Source organism: Nomascus leucogenys, chromosome 6 (assembly GCF_006542625.1).
Source record: "Nomascus leucogenys isolate Asia chromosome 6, Asia_NLE_v1, whole genome shotgun sequence".
NCBI classification, from domain to species: Eukaryota; Metazoa; Chordata; class Mammalia; order Primates; family Hylobatidae; genus Nomascus; species Nomascus leucogenys.
In genome coordinates, this window is record NC_044386.1 from 81856033 (window position 1) to 81875505 (window position 19473).

The 19473-nt window shown below is 39.8% G+C and overlaps 1 protein-coding gene across 4 annotated transcripts in view; it reads left to right on the plus strand.

The window, feature by feature from the left end:
- TLN2 (talin 2) overlaps positions 1-19473 on the plus strand; it is a 460005-nt gene that overhangs the window by 278367 nt on the left and 162165 nt on the right. For all 4 annotated transcript variants that reach the window (XM_030814511.1, XM_030814513.1, XM_030814512.1 and 1 more), the window contains 2 exons: positions 10146-10209; positions 11536-11640. In XM_030814511.1, coding sequence (XP_030670371.1) covers positions 10146-10209; positions 11536-11640 — 169 coding nt within the window. The remainder of the gene's footprint in view (positions 1-10145; positions 10210-11535; positions 11641-19473) is intronic.

Sequence of the window (19473 nt, forward strand, 5' to 3'; positions counted from 1 at the left end):
GCCTGGCTAATTTTTTGTATTTTTAGTAGAGACGGGTTTCACCGTGTTAGCCAGGATAGTCTCGATCTCCTGACCTCGTGATCTGCCCGCCTCGGCCTCCCAAAGTGCTGGGATTACAGGCGTGAGCCACCGCACCCGGCCAACATTTTTTTTTAAAAAAGATGTTTGCAGTAGTCTGGGCTTGAAGTGATAAAACTTATATTCACCAAAGTTGGATATTTAACACGTGGCAAAGGCAAAAGTAATAGGCCCTGGAGGCCAGACAGAAAGGTTCCATGACTCTGCATGTTATGGGAAGAAATGGTCCAAGGGCTGAGTGTGGGCAGGCAGGTCACAGGCTTAGGAAACCTCTCTCGTCCTTGACTCTCACAGCCCCCCTTCCTGTTTGGGAATTCCTTGGAAGTATTTTACTGAGAAAACAAAGCGACCCAGGGTATGAATCTTTGTTGAGAAAGAATTCACAGTGGACTTGGAAATTTTCCCCCACAAACTCAAGATAATTCTACTGTCAACAAGCAAAGCTTTTGACCCAGTAGGAGGTCTGAAGCCAGTTTTTCACTTGGCCTCTGTTCAAACACATATTCCTCCTTTGGAGTTGGTCATCTGTGTGTGCTTTTGTCAGAATAATTTGGCCCTTGATTCTGTTTTCAAACTAACCAGAAAGCTGGCATTTCAACCTTTGTTTTCATCAGCTCTCTTACATTATATTCTTCACCACCATCCTCCCACTAAATTAAAAGTAAAGTGCAATAAAAAGCCACTTGCGTACTTCCTCCCTGTGAACTTCTGTCTTGTGTTTCTGACAGCCCAGAGCTCTCCTATCCTCTCAGTTTTGGGAGGTAGTGACCATTCAATAGTGTCTGTACTGTTTGATCCTAGCTGTCTTCTGAGGTTGGTGCCTGTCTCCCTAACTACTTTCAAACCAGGAACCACTGAGGGTATCCAGCGCTGAGCTGTCTCTGAGTTCCTGGGCAGTGGCGTGTCCTTATATTAAAGGACATTTGGATTGGTTCAGGATGACAGAACTGCTGTGTGACCAAGATAGGTCTTCAGATCCAGTTCTTATGTTTCTACCATGCTGCTGTGGTTTGAATGTGTTCTCTCCAAAATTTGGGTGTTGCCAATGTGATAGCGCTAAGAGGTGGGGCCTCTAGACATGATTAGGTCATGAGGGCTTTTCCCTCGTGACTGGGATTAAGGCCCTTAGAAAAGAGGCTTCACGCAGCATTCAGCTAGCTTGCTGTTCTGCTCCTTTGCCTTGTGAGGACACAGGCTTTCTCTCCTCTCCAGAGCTTGCCACCCATACCAAACAGCTGAACCTGCCAGTGCCTTGACCTTGGACTTCCCAGCCTCCAGAACTGTACAGAAATAAATTTTCTGTTCTTTATAATTGAATTATAAATTATAGAATTAAGTATAATTGAATATAATTAAAAGACTGGTCATTACCCAGTCTGTGGTATTCTTTTGCAGCAGCACGAACTGACAAGCTGTTTTCCGTTTCCACTTTTTCTTGCCACTCTAAGCGTTTCCCAGCTCACTCAGTGCCTCCCTCCACCTGTATTATCACCTCACTTAACCAGTACTTAACTGCTACTCTCAGTTGCAGACATTTTGACCTTTGAGTCTGGATTCAAATCCAAGTGTGTCTGAATCTGTAATCTGAGCTTTCAGCCCACTGTGTCAGTGGTTCTCCAACTTCATCTGATCAGAATTATCTAAAGGGCTTGTGGGCCTCACCCCCAGAGCCTATTATCCACCAGGTGTGGGGTGAAGCCTGAACACTGGCATTTCTTTTCTTTTCTTTTTTTTTTTTTGAGACGGAGTCTGGCTGTGTTGCCCAGGCTGGAGTGCAGTGGTGCGATCTCGGCTCAGTGCAAGCTCCGCCTCCCGGGTTCATGCCATTCTCCTGCCTCAGGCTCCCAAGTAGCTGGGACTACAGTAGAGACGGGGTTTCACCATGTTAGCCAGGATGATCTCGATCTCCTGGCCTCGTGATCCGCCCACATTGGCCTCCCAAAGTGCTGGGATTACAGGCGTGAGCCACCGCATCTGGTGAACACTGGCATTTCTGTCACATTCCTAAGTGCTGCTGGTGCTGCTGGTCCTGAGGCCACACTCTGAGAAGCGTACGTGATACCAGATTTGACATGTTGTTGTTAATCATTTGGTGATTCAACATCACGGTTGGAGTCAGGATCCTGGGTGTTCCAGCATCCTTGGGGTGATGCTGTCCCTTTCGTACCTCCACCATCCCTCCCCTCCGTTCCTCCACCCTGTGCTGAGTGGACACTCTGCTGCTTTGTTTTTATGTTCATATGGATTCTCTCCGCTCTCACAAATGAGGCTACATCCCTTGTCTTCAATTCATATGAGCGATAACACTCAGGTTTGAAGCCTCTGCTTTTTAAGTGATAAAAACCAACTTAGAGAAACGGTGACTTCCCTGTGGTCATGCAGTGACTTGTTGGCAGCCCTGGGACAGATAAGAGGCAGTTCACGTTTCCCCAAATCATAGCTGCCTCCCTGTGTACTTGTAACTTACGGCCAGACTAGGAAACATCTTTGGAACTTCTCTTTTGGAATTACGTGTAGAGGCAGCTTAAATTGTACATAAGAAAATGAGATTTGATCATGTACACACAATGAAATAATATTTAGCCTTAACAATGGAGATACTGCCATTTGTGACAACATGGATGGACCTAGAGGACATTATTATGTCCTCTGAAATAAGCCACACACAGAAATGAAAATACTGTGTGATCTCACTCATGTGGAACCTTAAAACATAACAAAGAACTCAAATACATAGAAAAAAGAGTAGGAAAGTGGTTACTGAGTGGGGGGAAATGGGGAGATAGTGGTCAGAGGGTACACAGGCTCAGTTACATAGGATAAACAAGTCCAGAGGCCTAATGTTCCTTAGGTACAGTGTGAGGGCTATAGTTGATAGTATTGTATACTGGAAATTTACAAAGTAAATTTTAGGTAGTTTTACCACACACACAAAAACTGAGATGATGGTTACATTCATTTGCTTGATTGTAGAAATTCTTTCACTATGTATATTATATGAAAACATCATGTTGTATACTTTAAATATATACAATAAAATAACAAAATTGCAACTCATCCTTCAAAAAGTAGAAAATGAAGTTTTCATGACATCTGTATTTTTGAATTCAGATCCTGCTCCCCTATATGTGTTAAATTCCCCTTCCCTGATTCCACCGGCTTCTGGGCATTTCTGAAAAACTCAATGGCCACCACGTGGTCTTCATTATCGTATTCTGATTATTATTTTATTCCACAGGGTCTGAAATACTGATCACGTGGGATGTTGTTTGCCTACAGGGTAACTTGGAGGGGTCAGGGTGTGTAGTGGCCCAGAGCATGGTCCCCAGTGCCCACGGATGAGACAGCGTGTGGGCTGTGACCCTGGGCGACTTAGCATCGCGGAGCCTCGGAGTCTGTGTGTAGAATGGGGTCTTTGCTTCCCACGGCTTTTGTCAGTACTCAGTTAACCTGTTAGTGCTCGTAAAGCACCTGAAACAGGGTTTGGCCTTCAGTAAATGGCAGCTGTTTTAATTGTAGAAACTCCCAACCTGGTTTGGACTATTAGTTGGATAATCCAAAAAGTCGTTTAAAATGTAGAATCATAACAGGTGACATCTACCACTTGAAACCCATTATTCTAACTTTGAACTTACACGTTTGTTGCTATTGTTTTGATGTAGGGCCAAGGTTTTTTCTTGTGTGAATCTCCTGATTGGATTTCTACAGTGTTTTGCATGAACCATGCATAATGCATCATCTGTGAAGGAATTTAAAGACAACTATGAAGCAATCTGAGGACAGAATATCTTTAGATTTCCATGATTTTTTTCCTTTTCAGTATTTGACAGTTATCTATATGTCATTTAATATATTTTATAACTATTACCCTTAGGAAGAATGCAGTAGCTCAATTTTTATACTATTTCAGCAGCTCATGGGCTATGTCAGTGTATCATATAATCATGTGCTCTCCAGCCAGCTGCAACAAATTGGAGAACAAATACAGTGGACTTGACCAGAGCAGAAGTCGGGGTTTGTGAGAGAGGAGTCTGTTGGCTGCAAACTTTGAACCTCTCATGGATCTTACTGAGTCTGTTAGAGATTAGTGTACTAACTTTACTGGAATAGAGGATCTGTTGTTATGACTGCATTCAGAAAGGGCCATGCTTAAAAGGCTGGCAGTAGGGTTTGGCGGAGAAGTGAGTTCTCAGTGCAGTTTGTAGATGGCTGCCCTTTTAAGGTGAGAACATTTAAGGAGACAGTGGGAGGGATTTTGCTTGACCAGAACTTGCTTAATTAGGAAAATTTCCGATCAGGTTTGACAGTCTGATTTTTCTCCGACAAGGCTGACAGATTGCACTTGTATACATGTCCCAGATGTTAGGAGCCTTCCACACTCAGGTTTGGTAATCAGAACAACAACTGAGCTGGAACTACTGCGCTGCTGGCTGGCAGGCCTTGATGACATCCTGCCTGCTCCCTCCTGCTTTGTGCTGACATGGCACGCATGGCTGATTTACTGGGGAAAATACACGCCACACACATGCACACACTATTCATATCTTAAAATGGTTTTTAAACTCCCCACAAACCAATTCTTGAGACCTCAGGGGTAACACCTCTAGGGCACCTTCTGATGTTGTTTTCAGTAACTCCTGAAGACTGCATAGGAGGCAGATTCAGATGGGCTGGTTTGGCGGAGTTTGAAAGAAGGGAGCTTGCTGCAGTACAGGACTTTCTTGCCAGTGATGGTCAGCATATTCTACCCCTGCTGGTCCCCTGGACACCACCATCTGGTATTCTTCTAGTGACAGCCATTGCTCTGAGAGGGCTTGACGTGGAGCCCTTTTTGGGTGCTTTTGTTAACCTTAACCTCTGTTGCTGATGGAGGAGCCAATGCCTAGAGGCTGGCAGCAACGGTTCTCTCATGATGCCACTTCCTTATTTTAAATGGGCCCCTGGAGAAAGCCTGAAGCAGCTGTGTGTTCAGGTGGACCCACTCTTGTTCTGGGAGGTCAGAGGCTCTCTGCTACTTACTTACAAGTCCTGTGCCTTCAGCTAAGTCTTTACCTCTCTGAAACTCAGCTTCCTCTTTTGTGATGTTGGTGCCGTCCGGCTCTCTCTGAATCATTCATTTTTGCCCATGAAGTTGCTTAATGATAATTTTAATATCTAAACTGCTGCAGATTAGATATTTCTTAGATCCCTCCTTCTGACGAACTTGGAATCTCTCTTTTTTTCTTATTAGTGAAATCATACAACTTTTCCTTTGTGACTGCCTTCTTTCCCTTAGCACAGTGTTTCCATGTTGTAGCATATTTCAGTACTTCCTTTAGATCCAAATGATGTTCCATTGTACGGAGAAATCACATTTTATCCATTAGTTGATGGGCTTTTGAGTTATTTTCATCTTTTGGCTATCATTAATAATGCTGCTGTGAACGTTTGTGTACAAGTTTTTTTGTGGAAGTGTTCTCATTTTTTTTCTGGGCATATGTCAAGGAGCAGAATTGCTGCATAATGTTTTAAGGAACTACCAAACTTTTTTACAGCAGCTGTACCATTGTACATTCCCACCAGCAGTGTATGAGGGTTCCAATTTCTCTATGCCTTTGTCAACACTTGCTGTTGTCCATCTTTTTTATTGTAGCCATCCTCACGGGTATGTATTGGTATCACATTGTGGTTTTTCTTTGCATTTCCCTGGTGGCTAATAATGTTGAACATACTTTCATGTGCCTATTGGCCATTTGTATCTCTTCTTTGGAGAAATGACTGTTCATGTCCTCTGCCCGTTTTCAATTGGGTGTTTGGCTTTTCATTATCAGTTAAAGGTTTTTTATATATTCTGTATATATTGTAATTTCCTCGTATATAATTTGCAAATATTTTCCCCCACTCTGTGGATTGTATTTTCACTTTCTTGATGGTGGTATCTGCAATTTAAAAGTTTATAATTTTGAAATAGTCCATTTTATTTTTTTTTCTTTTACTACATGTGCTTTTGGTATTGTATCTAAAAACTCTTTACCTAAATCAAGGTCGTAAAGATTTACTTCTGTATTTTCTTCTGAGAGTTTTATAGATTTAGCTATTACATTTAGGTCTGTTATAGATTTTGAGTTATTTCTAGTGTATAGTGTGAAGTACGGGGTCCAATTTTTGTCTTTTGCATGTGAACATCCTGTTGTCCCAGCACCAGTTATTTAAAAAAGTATTCTTTCCCCACTGAATTGTCTTGGAACACTTGTTAAAAATCAGTTGACTGTAAAGGTTAGGGTTAATTTCTGGACTCTCAATTCTATTCTATTGACCTGTGTATCTGTTCTTACATCATTACTGCACTGTCTTTTTTACTATAGCTTTGTAGTAAATATATTTCTCGTATCTCTTTTAATTTATTATTATGTCCTCCTTTTCACCACTACTACCAAACTATTTATTTTTGAAGAAACTAAGTTTTTTATTTTTTTTATTTTTTTTTATTATTATACTTTAGGTTTTAGGGTACATGTGCACAAGGTGCAGGTTTGTTACATATGTATCCATGTGCCATGTTGTTTTGCTGCACCCATTAACTCGTCATTTAGCATTAGGTATATCTCCTAATGCTGTCCTTCCCCCCTCCCCCCACCCCACGACAGTCCCTGGAGTGTGATGTTCCCCTTCCTGTGTCCATGAGTTCTCATTGTTCAATTCCCACCTATGAGTGAGAACATGCGGTGTTTGGTTTTTTGTCCTTGCAATAGTTTACTGAGAATGATGTTTTCCAGTTTCATCCATGTCCCTACAAAGGACATGAACTCATCATTTTGTATGGCTGCATAGTATTCCATGGTGTATATGTGCCACATTTTCTTAATCTAGTCTATCGTTGTTGGACATTTGGGTTGGTTCCAACTCTTTGCTATTGTGGATAGTGCCGCAATAAACATACGTGTGCATGTGTCTTTATAGCAGCATGATTTATAGTCCTTTGGGTATATACCCAGTAATGGGATGGCTGGGTCAAATGGTATTTCTAGTTCTAGATCCCTGAGAAATCGCCACACTGACTTCCACAATGGTTGAACTAGTTTACAGTCCCACCAACAGTGTAAAAGTGTTCCTATTTCTCCACATCCTCTCCAGCACCTGTTGTTTCCTGACTTTTTAATGATGACCATTCTAACTGGTGTGAGATGGTATCTCACTGTGGTTTTGATTTGCATTTCTCTGATGGCCAGTGATGATGAGCATTTTTTCATGTGTTTTTTGGCTGCATAAATGTCTTCTTTTGAGAAGTGTCTGTTCATGTCCTTCGCCCACTTTTTGATGGGGTTGTTTGTTTTTTCTTGTAAATTTGTTTGAGTTCATTGTAGATTCTGGATATTAGCCCTTTGTCAGATGAGTAGGTTGCAAAAATTTTCTCCCATTCTGTAGGTTGCCTGTTCACTTGATGGTAGTTTCTTTTGCTGTGCAGAAGCTCTTTAGTTTAATTAGATCCCATTTGTCAATTTTGGCTTTTGTTGCCATTGCTTTTGGTGTTTTAGACATGAAGTCCTTGCCCACGCCTATGTCCTGAATGGTATTGCCTAGGTTTTCTTGTAGGATTTTAATGGTTTTAGGTCTAACATTTAAGTCTTTAATCCATCTTGAATTAATTTTTGTATAAGGTGTAAGGAAGGGATCCAGTTTCAGCTTTCTACATATGGCTAGCCAGTTTTCGCAGCACCATTTATTAAATAGGGAATCCTTTTCCCATTGCTTGTTTTTGTCAGGTTTGTCAAAGATCAGATAGTTGTAGATATGTGGCATCATTTCTGAGGACTCTGTTCTGTTCCATTGATCTATGTCTCTGTTGTGGTACCAGTACCATGCTGTTTTGGTCACTGTAGCCTTGTAGTATAGTTTGAAGTCAGGTAGCGTGATGCCTCCAGCTTTGTTCTTTTGGCTTAGGATTGACTTGGCGATGCGGGCTCTTTTTTGGTTCCATATGTACTTTAAAGTAGTTTTTTCCAATTCTGTGAAGAAAGTCATTGGTAGCTTGATGGGGATGGCATTGAATCTATAAATTACCTTGGGCAGTATGGCCATTTTCACGATATTGATTCTTCCAACCCATGAGTATGGAAGAATTTCTTGTGTTTGGGTTTGGCTAATTGTATCCTGATGGTATCATTGAACATGCTCCCCTATTCTTCTTTTTGTAAACTGTTATTTAGATCTAGGGGCTCAATTAAATTCAGTTTCAATTATGTATTTACTTATTCTTTATTGACAAGAATACTTCCTAGGTGGTACTGTATACTTCCTTTTGTATCGGTTGGGAGGCATATATTAGCTGGTTATCCTGCTTTGATTAATATTAAAATTGATCATTGGGTTTAGATGTTATCAAATCCATCAATCTATTAAAGAGTTCCTGATCAACTTGTTTTTTTTTTTATCTTATAGTCATTGAAATTTGCTTTGATCTATCAGTTATTTCAGTAAGAGTTGTATAATGATGATTTTGGACTTTTTATTTTTTCTACATTTATTAGCTGTGATTCTTGCCCTCATCAACATTTAGAAACATCAGAATAAATACTTGTTTCTTTCTCCTCATTTACAGTTTTCAGTATGAGTTGGGACCTTAGCCGTCTCTTAAGGTGACCAATGATTTTTTAAAAAAATCTTTGTAGATATGAAATATCTGTGCTTTAACTTACTGCAGTCATCCTTATTATATTAATTATATGATGTCTGGGATTTGCTTTGGAATAATCCAGGGGAGGTCAGTGGGATGGGGAAATAGATGAGTCATGATTGGCCATGAGTTGATAACTGTCGAGGCTGGATGGATGGGTTTATTATTTTGTTCTCTCTTTTTCAATATAAAGTTTTAAATCACCCAATTTTTGGCTAATGGGAATTCGTTGATACTGGCTCCAGAATTATCTTGGTAGCTTCCTTGATTCAAGCCACAAGAAGTCCCAGGAACATTTTATACATTTCCCGCCTCAGACCAAGAATCAGTGATTTTTCTAAGACTTGCCGGTTCCTTTTAGTGGAAATGGTATTTAGAAGACCACCTGGCCTAGGCACCGGGGTGAGGGGGTTGCCACCAGCTTGTGCTTGCTCCTGGCCTTTAAAGGGGATGTAACTAGAAAATGTTTTTCAGGAAAAGAAAAATGAATCAGGTACTCAGGCCAGTATTTCCAGTTCAAATAAAAGATGCAGAATGTTTAGCCAAGTCTTTTTGCATTTTGTTTATTTTTGTCTATTTTATGCTAAAAAGCTTGGTTCCTAACAACAACCATAATTACTCATTTACTTTATCCTAATTATATATAACATCCTACTTATATATAATGTAATATCCTAATTTAATTGTGTGTGTGTGTGTCTGTGTGTAGACAGGAGGGAAAGTGGATGTTAATTTTAAATATTAATATTTTTACTAACAAGTCTACTATGGTTTATTTTGTCCATAATATCTTACAAGGGATATACAGTCAAAAGACTGTTTTGCAAAGTTACTTGACATAATTATTCTTCCTGTAGTTATGCTGTCAACTTGATAGACGGTTTTAGTTTTCGATTTTTAGATGTCGCTTTTTTTTTTTGCAATTTCATGTGGTTCTGAAGTGAAAACTATAATAAAAGAAATAGGGAAGTTTAGTTTCCATCCTTGTTCCCTTCTCCTTGTTTTTCCCCTCTTCCATGGAGAACCATTTTTATTAGTACCGGGTTTATCGTTGTATTATTTTTTTAAAAATGTGTAGACAATAGAAAATAATGTTTTTAAAATAAGTATTTCCTTCGTTTCTTATAAAAGGTAGCATACTCTATATTCTTGTGCTCTTTTTTTTTTCACTTTACAATAGATCCTGGAAATTCTTTTGTCTTTAAATATGTTAGTTTGACCTTTTCTATCATACTAGTTTTATGTCCGTGCCCTTATTTAAGTGCATCGTAGGATATAGCAGTCTGTTATTAATTACTCTATAAAATATTGGGAGACTTAGTGAGTTAACTGTGAGTTTTATTAAATGTCTTTGCTTTGCTTCTCATCATAGAACATGATAAATGCCTTTCCTTTTTAAATGTATCTCTCTTAGTCTGAAGGAATTCCTGCCCAAAGAATATATCAAGCAGAGAGGAGCTGAAAAGAGGATCTTTCAGGTATTGGAAATGTACAGAACTTTATTATTCTCCTCACTCCCCATCCTCATTTATTAGTGCGAGGGGGCCTCTGCACATGATAGTTTTATACCTCGTGCCTGTACTCTTATATAATAAATGATTAGTGACTCAAGAGTAAAGAAGCTGACAGTCCTACTTTGGGCAGATTTATTATCTTAATCCATATTTTCTTGCTAAAGGTTACCTAGCCCTTCTGAGAAAAATGTGCATACATTTAATTTCAAAGGCATTATCTTGGTAACATTGGAACAAGGTGATAGACTCTTAATATGCACTGAGGAAGGATCTACAAGTAGCCTCTTTGTCCTGAGATTTGTTTTTTGAAACCGGAATTTGGAAATTAGTGCCTTTTAAAAATCCAGAATTATTCTAAAAGTCAGAGACTTGTCCAGTTTACGCAACCAGTAAGAAAAGCCTTAACACAAACTTTGCCATGAAACACTCTAAGGAATCCGAGATACCAACGTCTACTTTGATCCTGAAATGTAAATATAAATTAAAATACAAATTTCATGTGTACAAAACATACTTTTCTCCAGTATTGTTTCTGAGTACTATTGTGTACAGGCGTGTATTTACCCTGCTCTTTGGAAAACGATATATTTTTTTTTTTTGAGACAAAGCCAAGACGGAGTGCAATGGGGCAATCTCAGCTCACTGCAACCTCCGCATCTCCCCCCACCCTGTTCAAGTGATTCTTGTGCCTCAGCCTACCAAGTAGCTGGGATGACAGGCATGTGCCACCACACCCGGCTAATTTTTGTATTTTCAGTAGAGGGGGGTTTCACCGTGTTGGCCAGGCTGGTCTCAAACTCCTAATCTCAAATGATCTACCCACCTTAGCCTCCCAAACTGTTGGCATTATAGGCATGAGCCACCACACCCAGACAGTACATTGTGGATGGATGTTAGAGTGACACCTCTCCTGATAAGAACATTTTTCTTGGTATCGTTTAAAGTCTTGGCTCTCAACCATTTGGGACATGGAGTCCTTTGTCAATGTGATTACAGTTATGAACCCTGTTCCCACCACCCTGCATGTGTGCATGAATTGTCACATTTAGTTGTGAAGTAATGTAGGCTGTTTGGGCTCAAACTCTGGTTTGAAATCCCTGTGTTAGAACTTCCTGCGTGCTCTGATCCTTGGTCAGCAGTTGCCTGTGTCATGGAGGGGTCTCAGACACAACCATCACTTAATGATCATTCCTAGCCACTTATCTCCACCACATACAGTAACTACCTCTCTCCAAGTCCACCTGCTGGCAGAGATGCAATAACTGGTCCCGGCTACTGTCACTTTTGCAGGAGCATAAGAACTGCGGAGAGATGAGTGAGATAGAAGCCAAGGTCAAGTACGTCAAACTCGCACGGTCCCTCCGCACATATGGCGTGTCCTTCTTCCTGGTGAAGGTGAGTTGGGCAGAATGGGGAGAGTGTTCACCTCGGCCACTTCTTTTTTCTTTTGTTCAAGCGTTTGCTGTTAAGCCTGGTTTGTCCTGCTCACCCCCCTAGCATTTGCAGGTGGAACATCTGGCTAGTGCTGACCTGCGTTTAGCGGCAGCACAGGCATGAGGGGTATGACCTGCGGGCTGGTGAGTGAGCCCTGCTGTCCAGGAGCCCCTGGGCAGCTGCGCTTTGGCTCAGATCACTGTCAAAGCTATAAAGTCCCTGAAGGAGTGAGTTCACTTTTACTTGTTATTCCTTCTCCTGACAATGTTTCATTTATGACTGTCAAGAGTCCTGTGGACTAAGTGAAGACTTTCACCACTGCAGACAAAATCGAATTCACGTGGTAAATGCGATGCTTAATTTGTATACTTTAAGACAAGACTTGGGATTTTACGGCCTTCAGATCTGTTTTCATGGGAATTGTCTGTTTTCCTGCTAGAGGAAAAGAGGCGTGTCTTTGAAATTGCACCTGTGAACAAGTCTAGGTTGGCCCTTGATAGGTGTCATCTTCACTTGACTGACAAATCCTCTGGTTATCTTTGTTACCCCTTTGCTTTTCCTAACCTCAGGAAAATGATACTCTGTTTAGTCGTCTAACTATTAGGTTTCACAGATTTCTACTTGTTTTGCTTTGACCCCTTTGGCCTCTCGCCTGGGGCCCTGGAGAAAGCTCTAACTTACAGTCAGTCTTCTTGTGTTGCTTTCAGCAAATGGGAGCAAACCAGCTGTGTTGCGGCTGCAGCCAGGGACTGAAGTAGGAAGGACAAAACTGACCAGACTAAGAAGGTGTCTTTACCCACAGCCAAAGAGAACTGCAAAAGAAGAAGTTACATTGTCCTCTAAGATATTTTTCTTGACTCCACTCCTCACTGGAGCAAGCTGCCTCATTTGGAGAGAGGAGATACCAAGATGTTATGCATCAGAAAGCCATATGCTGCATGCTGATTAGTTATTAATACATCAACCAAACTAGCTCTCAGTTTTACACCCAAAATCACTGGGGCCTTTGCAATGAAGAAAGTATACGTCGGTCACCTTGTTTTTAAGAAAAATAATTAAGAGGTCGAATCTTTTATATTTAGTGGCCGTTTTAAAAGATCAGTGAGTATTTAAATGGCACTGATGCCATCTAGGTAACAATGACTCCACTTGTCAATATTAATAATAACAGCAATAATGTTTAGTAAACAGCCATCCATCAAGCTTATCTCATTCAAACCTATCAACAACCCAAGGGCAAAACTACTACTACTATCTTCTTTTGTTTTTTGGAGACGGGAGTCTCGCTCTGTCGCCCGGGCCGGAGTGCAGCGGCGCGATCTTGGCTCACTGAAACCTCTGCCTCCTGGGTTCAAGCCATTCTCCTGCCTCAACCTCCCGAGTAGCTGGGACTACAGGCGCATGCTGCCATACCCAGCTAATTTTTTGTATTTTAGTAGAGACAGGGTTTCACCGTGTTGCCCAGGCTAGTCTTGAACTCCTGAGCTCAGGCAATCCGCCCACCTTGGCCTCCCAAAGTGCTAGTATTACAGGCGTGAGCCACCACGCCCTATCTTCTTGTATAAGTGAGAACACAGAGCCCCAGCTAGATCCAGTGATTCAGTTGGGGTCATAAGGCTAGTAACTGAAGAAGCCAGGACTTGAATTCAGGTCTCCCTGATTCACAGATGGTGTTCCCAACCTCTAGCTGTACTGCCTTAGCTGGAGTGACCCCATTTGAAAGGTAGTCACCTGCTTCCACCGTTCTGGCTTCCCAGCTGTGCCCTGAACACATGGGGAGATCTGCTCATTTTAGAAGGCGTGCTTTTCATTCATTATTGTGAAGGGCAACCAGTGGTAGATGAGCTCCAATGCCTTGCAGGGACAAAGATTAAACAAATTTTCATCATGTCCACTGATAATGGCATCAATTTCCATTTATTTTCTTGAGTTTCCCTGTAGTCCTTTGAGTATTAAATTCATCTCTTACATTCACTTCTTCTTCCATTAATACCATCAGGCTTCACACCCAGTCAGTTTCAGTGATGTGCTAAAAAACTGTTGTGCCTCTTGCATGTAGGTCAGTAAATTTAGGATGATAAAGAACATACAGAAATCTGTAATTAGGAAGAGAAGTTGAACACCAAATTGTAGAAAAAAATAAATTTGTTCTCCAGTGACAATTTGGAACCTAAGAAAAATCGGTCCATGGTCACTAGGATAATTTGAGAGAGAGCAAAGATCTTCTCGTTATAGCAAGGTCTTGCAGGTTTGATCAAACCAAATCTCCTTTTACACAATTATTTAAGGCAAAACAAGAACATGATAGACTTTTTTTCCCCCTTTCTTCCTTCCTCCTTCCTTCTCTTTCCCTTTCCTCTCTCTCTTTCCCTTCTTTCTCTTTATTTTTTTAAAAATTACATCTCTTTGAAGAGAAGAAAGGATTAAGAAAGTAGGCAACACTTGCAACTTTTTTTTTTTTTTTTTTTTGAGACGGAGTTTCACCCAGGCTAGAGTATAATGGCATGATCTCGGCTCACCACAACCTCCGCCTCCTATCTTCAAGCGATTCTCCTGCCTTAGCTTCCTGAGTAGCTAGGGTTACAGGCATGCACCACCATGCCCAGCTACTTCTGTATTTTTAGTAAAGATGGGGTTTCTCCATGTTGGTCAGGCGGGTCTCGAACTCCCTACCTCAGGTCATCCTCCTGCCTTGGCCTCCCAAAGTGCTGGGATTACAGGCGTGAGCCACCACGCCTGGCCAAGCACTTGCAACTTCTATATACATATTAAATATTCAAATTTTTATTTTATTTTTGTTGCTTTCTACAATGTTAATAGCACATTGCTCACTTCAATGTTTTGCTCAGTGGGCCCATTAGTATGACATTTTATTTTATAATTGTTTTTAATATATTTTATGTGACCATAGTTTGCCTTATTTTAAAAGTGGTATAGCTAAAAAATTCAGGAATTAGTCAATATTAAGAATTAATGAACCTGAATCAGATCAAGACTTTAAATAAGATGATATCATATGACTATTTTATATAAAGCCACTAAGGTGTTTGGTAAAACTCAACATCTTCTTATTAAAAATTCTTTAAAATGTTGGAATATAAGTGTACTTGCTCACCATGATAGAGGTTCATGAGTACCAAACCTCTCATTAGTATCATACTTAATAGAAATGCTAGAGGGAAATCTATAAGAGGCTGGGGATGGTGGCTCACGCCTGTAATCCCAGCACTTTGGGAGGCCAGGGCAGGCAGATCACTTGAGGTCAGGAGTTCGAGAACAGCCTGGCCAACATGGCAAAACCCCATCTTTACTAAAAATACAAAAGTTAGCTAGATGTGGTGGTGCACATCTGTAATCTCAGCTACTTGGGTGGCTGAGGCAGGAGAATTGTTTGAACCTGGGAAGCAGAGGTTGCAGTTAGCCAAAATTGCACCACTGCACTCCCACCTGGGCAATAGAGCAAGACTCTGCCTCAAAATAAATAAATAAATCTGTAAGAATTGAAATCAGAATAAATGTGCCCACCATCTCATTACCCTCTAACATTATTTTGGAAGTTCTGGGAAATACAGTAAGATACAAAAATGAGGGGAAAATCATTGCTTTAGCAAATGAAGGAACAAAACTACTATGACTTGTAGCTATGATTATTTATCCTATAACAAGATATACCAAGTCATTTTTTTTTTTTTTTTTTTTTTTTTTTACTTTTTACTTGGAATTTATTACAGATTCACAAGAAGCTGTAAAACTAACTTGGAATCAAAAAGTCCAATAATAACAAGTGTTGGTGAGGATATGGAAAAATTGGAACCCCCATAACCTGCTGGTGGGAATGTAAAATGGTACTGTCACTTTGGAAAACAGTCTGTCAGTTCCTCAGTTGATTAGACATAGAAATACCGTATGATCCAGCAATCCCACTTCTATGAATATACACCAAAGAAATTTGAAAGTGTATATCCACATAAAAACTTACACATATGTGTTCACAGCAGTGTTAGCCAAAAGTAAGAAACAACACAACACATCAACTGATGAATGGGTAGACAATTTATGATGTATCCATACAGTGCAATATCATTCAGCCATAAAAAGGAATGAAGTACCGATATATGCTACAACATGGATAAACTTTGTAAATGTTATGCTAAGCGAAAGAAACCAGTCGCAAAAGACCACATACTATATGATTCCCTTTATGTGAAGTGCCCAGAAGAGGCAAATCTATAGAGACAGAAAGAAGGTTAGTGGTTGCTTAAGAGTTTGGTGTGGGAGATAGGGGAATGATGGCTAAAGGGTTCAGGGTTCTTTTTGATGTGTTAAAAATATTCTAAAACTGACTATGGTTTTAAAAATAACAGTAATACAGAAAGGTCGTATGTGCCCTTCATCAAGTTTCCTCCAATGCTAACAATGGTACAGTAACACAGCCTGGAGAATGACATTGGTACAATCCACAGACCTTATTCAGAGTTCACCAGCATTACATGTACTTGTGTGTGTTTAGTTCCATGCAATTTTATCATATTTATAGATTTGTGTAACCCCCACCATAATCAAGTTACTCCAGCACCATTTGTTGAAAGTGCTATTCTTCCTCCATTGAGTTACTTTTACAGCATTTTCAAAATCTAGTTCAGCACATCTATATGGGTCTATTTCTGGGTTCTCTATTTTGTTCTTGTTCAAATATGTATCCCTCTGCGAATCACACTGTCGTGATCAACTTTAGCTATAAAGTAAGTCCTAACATCAGATAAATTCCCTTAACTTTTTTCTTCTTTTTCAAAATCATTTTAGCCATTTTAGGTTTTTTCCTTTTCATATATGCTTTCAAACAAACTTATCTATGTCTACCAAAAGGCTTGCTGTGATTTTGATAGTAATTGCATTAAATTTATAGATCAATTTGGAGATAATTGACACTTTTACTCTGTTAAGTCTTTTAACCCATAAACATGATATAGAGAGCCTCCTTGATTGCTTTCAACATTTTGTAATTTTCAGCTTATGGATCCTGTACATATTTTAACAATATGTACACAATCATTTTAATTTTCAGGTTTATTGTTAAATTGGCCAAGGAAATTGATAAGACATATGTCAACCATATGAATAAGCCCTTAGAGTATGTATGTAAAAATTAGCAAAACCATTTAGAGTATATGATAAAAAGAGATCACATGCAGAATAGCACCAAAAAAAAAAACTTGTATACCTAAGGGATACTTTTTTATTTCCCAATAGCTTTTGGGGTATAAGCAGTTTTTTTGTTACACGGATGAATTATATAGCAGTGAGTTATGAGATTTTAGTGCTCCTGTCACCCAAGTAGTGTACATTATACCTAATGTATAGTTTTTTATCTGTAGCCCCACTCCCACCCTTTCCCTTCTGAGTCTCTAAAGTTTATTATACCCCTGTTTGCGTTTGTGTCCTCATAGCTTAACTCCCATTTATAGGTGAGAGCATATGGTTTTTGGTTTTCCACTCCTGTGTTATTCACTTAGAATAATGGCGTCCAGCTCCATCCAAGTTGTTGCAAAGGACATTATTTTGTTCTTTTTCATGGCTGAGTAGTATTCCATGGTGTATATATGCCACATTTTCTCTATCCACTCATTAGTTGATGGTCACTTAGGTTGAGTCCACATCTTTGCAGTTGTCAATTGTGCTGCTATAGACGTACGTGTGCAAGTGTGTTTTTCATATAATGTGTTCTTTTCCTTTGGGTAGATATCCAGTAGTGAGATTGCTGGATCAAATGGTAGATCTACTTTTAGCTTTTAAGGAATCTCTATACTGTTTTCCATAGAGGTTGTACTAATTGGTACAATACATTTTTTTAAAGACATCAGTAACAGATTTCTCAAGCCCTAAACTGAACATTGCATTAAATTGTGAAGGAATTATGCAATGAAAGCATAATTTAGGAAGTAAATTAAAAGTTAGTAATTCCACCTTCCCATTCACTACTTTTATAGGATTCTATTAGAAACTCTAAATAAGTAAATGAAATTATAATTAATAATGATATTGAACACACCTACTCAAACCATACAGCCTTGAGATCAGTCATAGATATTTTGAAAGGACTGGTTTCTTGTGCTTGGGGCTGCTTACATCGTATTTTATGTCTATGAACATTCTGTCCTAATAATCAGTATTAAATTTTATGTCATTGTAATAGAGCGTGCTTGCGTGTTGGAGTTGGGAAGATTGGCCTAGAATCCAGGATGGTAATTTACACCTGTGTGAGAAATAGTAGAAACTTATATGACATTAGGGAAAGTACCTAAACTCTCTAAATCTCAGTTTCTTCATCTGAAAAATAGGAATAATTCCTTAAAGAGCTCTAATGACGAGTAAGTGAGCTAGTGTATGTAAACAAGTGTGGTGACTGGAAAGTAAGGATATTTGATTAATTTTATTTTATAAATTTTTTAGAGACAAGATCTCACTCTGTCACCCAGTCTGGAATGTAGTGGCGTGATCATGGCTCACTGCAGCCTCCTGAGTAACTGAGACTACAGGCATGTGCCACCACGCCCAGCTAATTTATTTTTATTTTTTCTTAGAGACGGGTCTCCGTATGTTGCCTAGGCTGGTCTTGAGCTCCTGGCTTCAAGTGATCCTCCCACCTCAGTTTCCCAAAGTGTTGGGATTGCAGGCATGAGCCACTGTATCTGGCCTGATAAATTTTAGATTATCCCAGTCACTGAACTCTTCCCACATTTCCCAAATCCCTGGCCCTAGGGGCAGATAGTAAACATTTCAGGCTTTGCCAATCATGCTACTCAACTTTGCCCCTGTAGTATGAAAGCAGCCATAGGCAAAATGTAAATGAATGGCATGGTTATGTTTCTACAAAGCTTTATTTTTGGACTCTGAAATTTGAATTTTATATAATTTTTCTCGCACAAAATATTCCTCTTGATTTTTGTTTTTAATTTAAAAATGGAAAATTCATTCTTAGCTCTTGGTCCATAAAAAATAAGCTGTGCCATAGTTTACCCACCTCCATACAGAGCATGTCTGCGAGCCATATAATGAATTCATACGGAATAGCATTAGGCAGCAGTATTCTCAGTGGCTAGGAAATGTGCTTTGGAAAAGAAGGACTTCAGTTTGGATCCTGGCTTTGCCCTTAGTAGTTTGACCTTGGATAAGTTACCTTACCTTCCATCTCTAAGCTTCAGTTTGTTCCCCTATGAAATTGTGACTTTTTATGAGGTTTAAATAAGTTAATACAGAAAAAGGGACTGCCTCATATAAATCTCCATAAATGGGAGCTGTAAATGTCTACTTTCTTCCTACTTTCATTCTTTTGCATTTCATCATGATCTGCTACACCAAAACCCCACAAGCAACAGTAAGGCATTTCCCATGACCAGCATAAAATCTTGTTTTATTCCAGAAAATCACGTGTAACCCTTCTCACTTCTAAATTTGCCTTTGAAAATTTTTTGCAGACTTAGCCAGAGACTTGAGGTGTTGGATTACCTGGAGAACAGACCCTCTTCCCCCCTAAACTGTAAAAACACCAGAGAGGGCATTCGGAGCATCTCAGAATCCCAAGTTTAATCAAAATGGATTGCCAGTCACTTGCAGGGAGAGAAACGGCTAATAAACAGGGTCTTCAGATTTGCTCTTGAGCAGCCTTTTTTTCCCATGCCCCTAAAAGAAAGAAATATACTGAAGACAGAGCAAAACACGCAAACCAGCCCTTTGGCCAAGCCAACCTAGAACTCTAGTGAGCTCAGCTGGATCATGGGGAGGACCCTTTGGGCT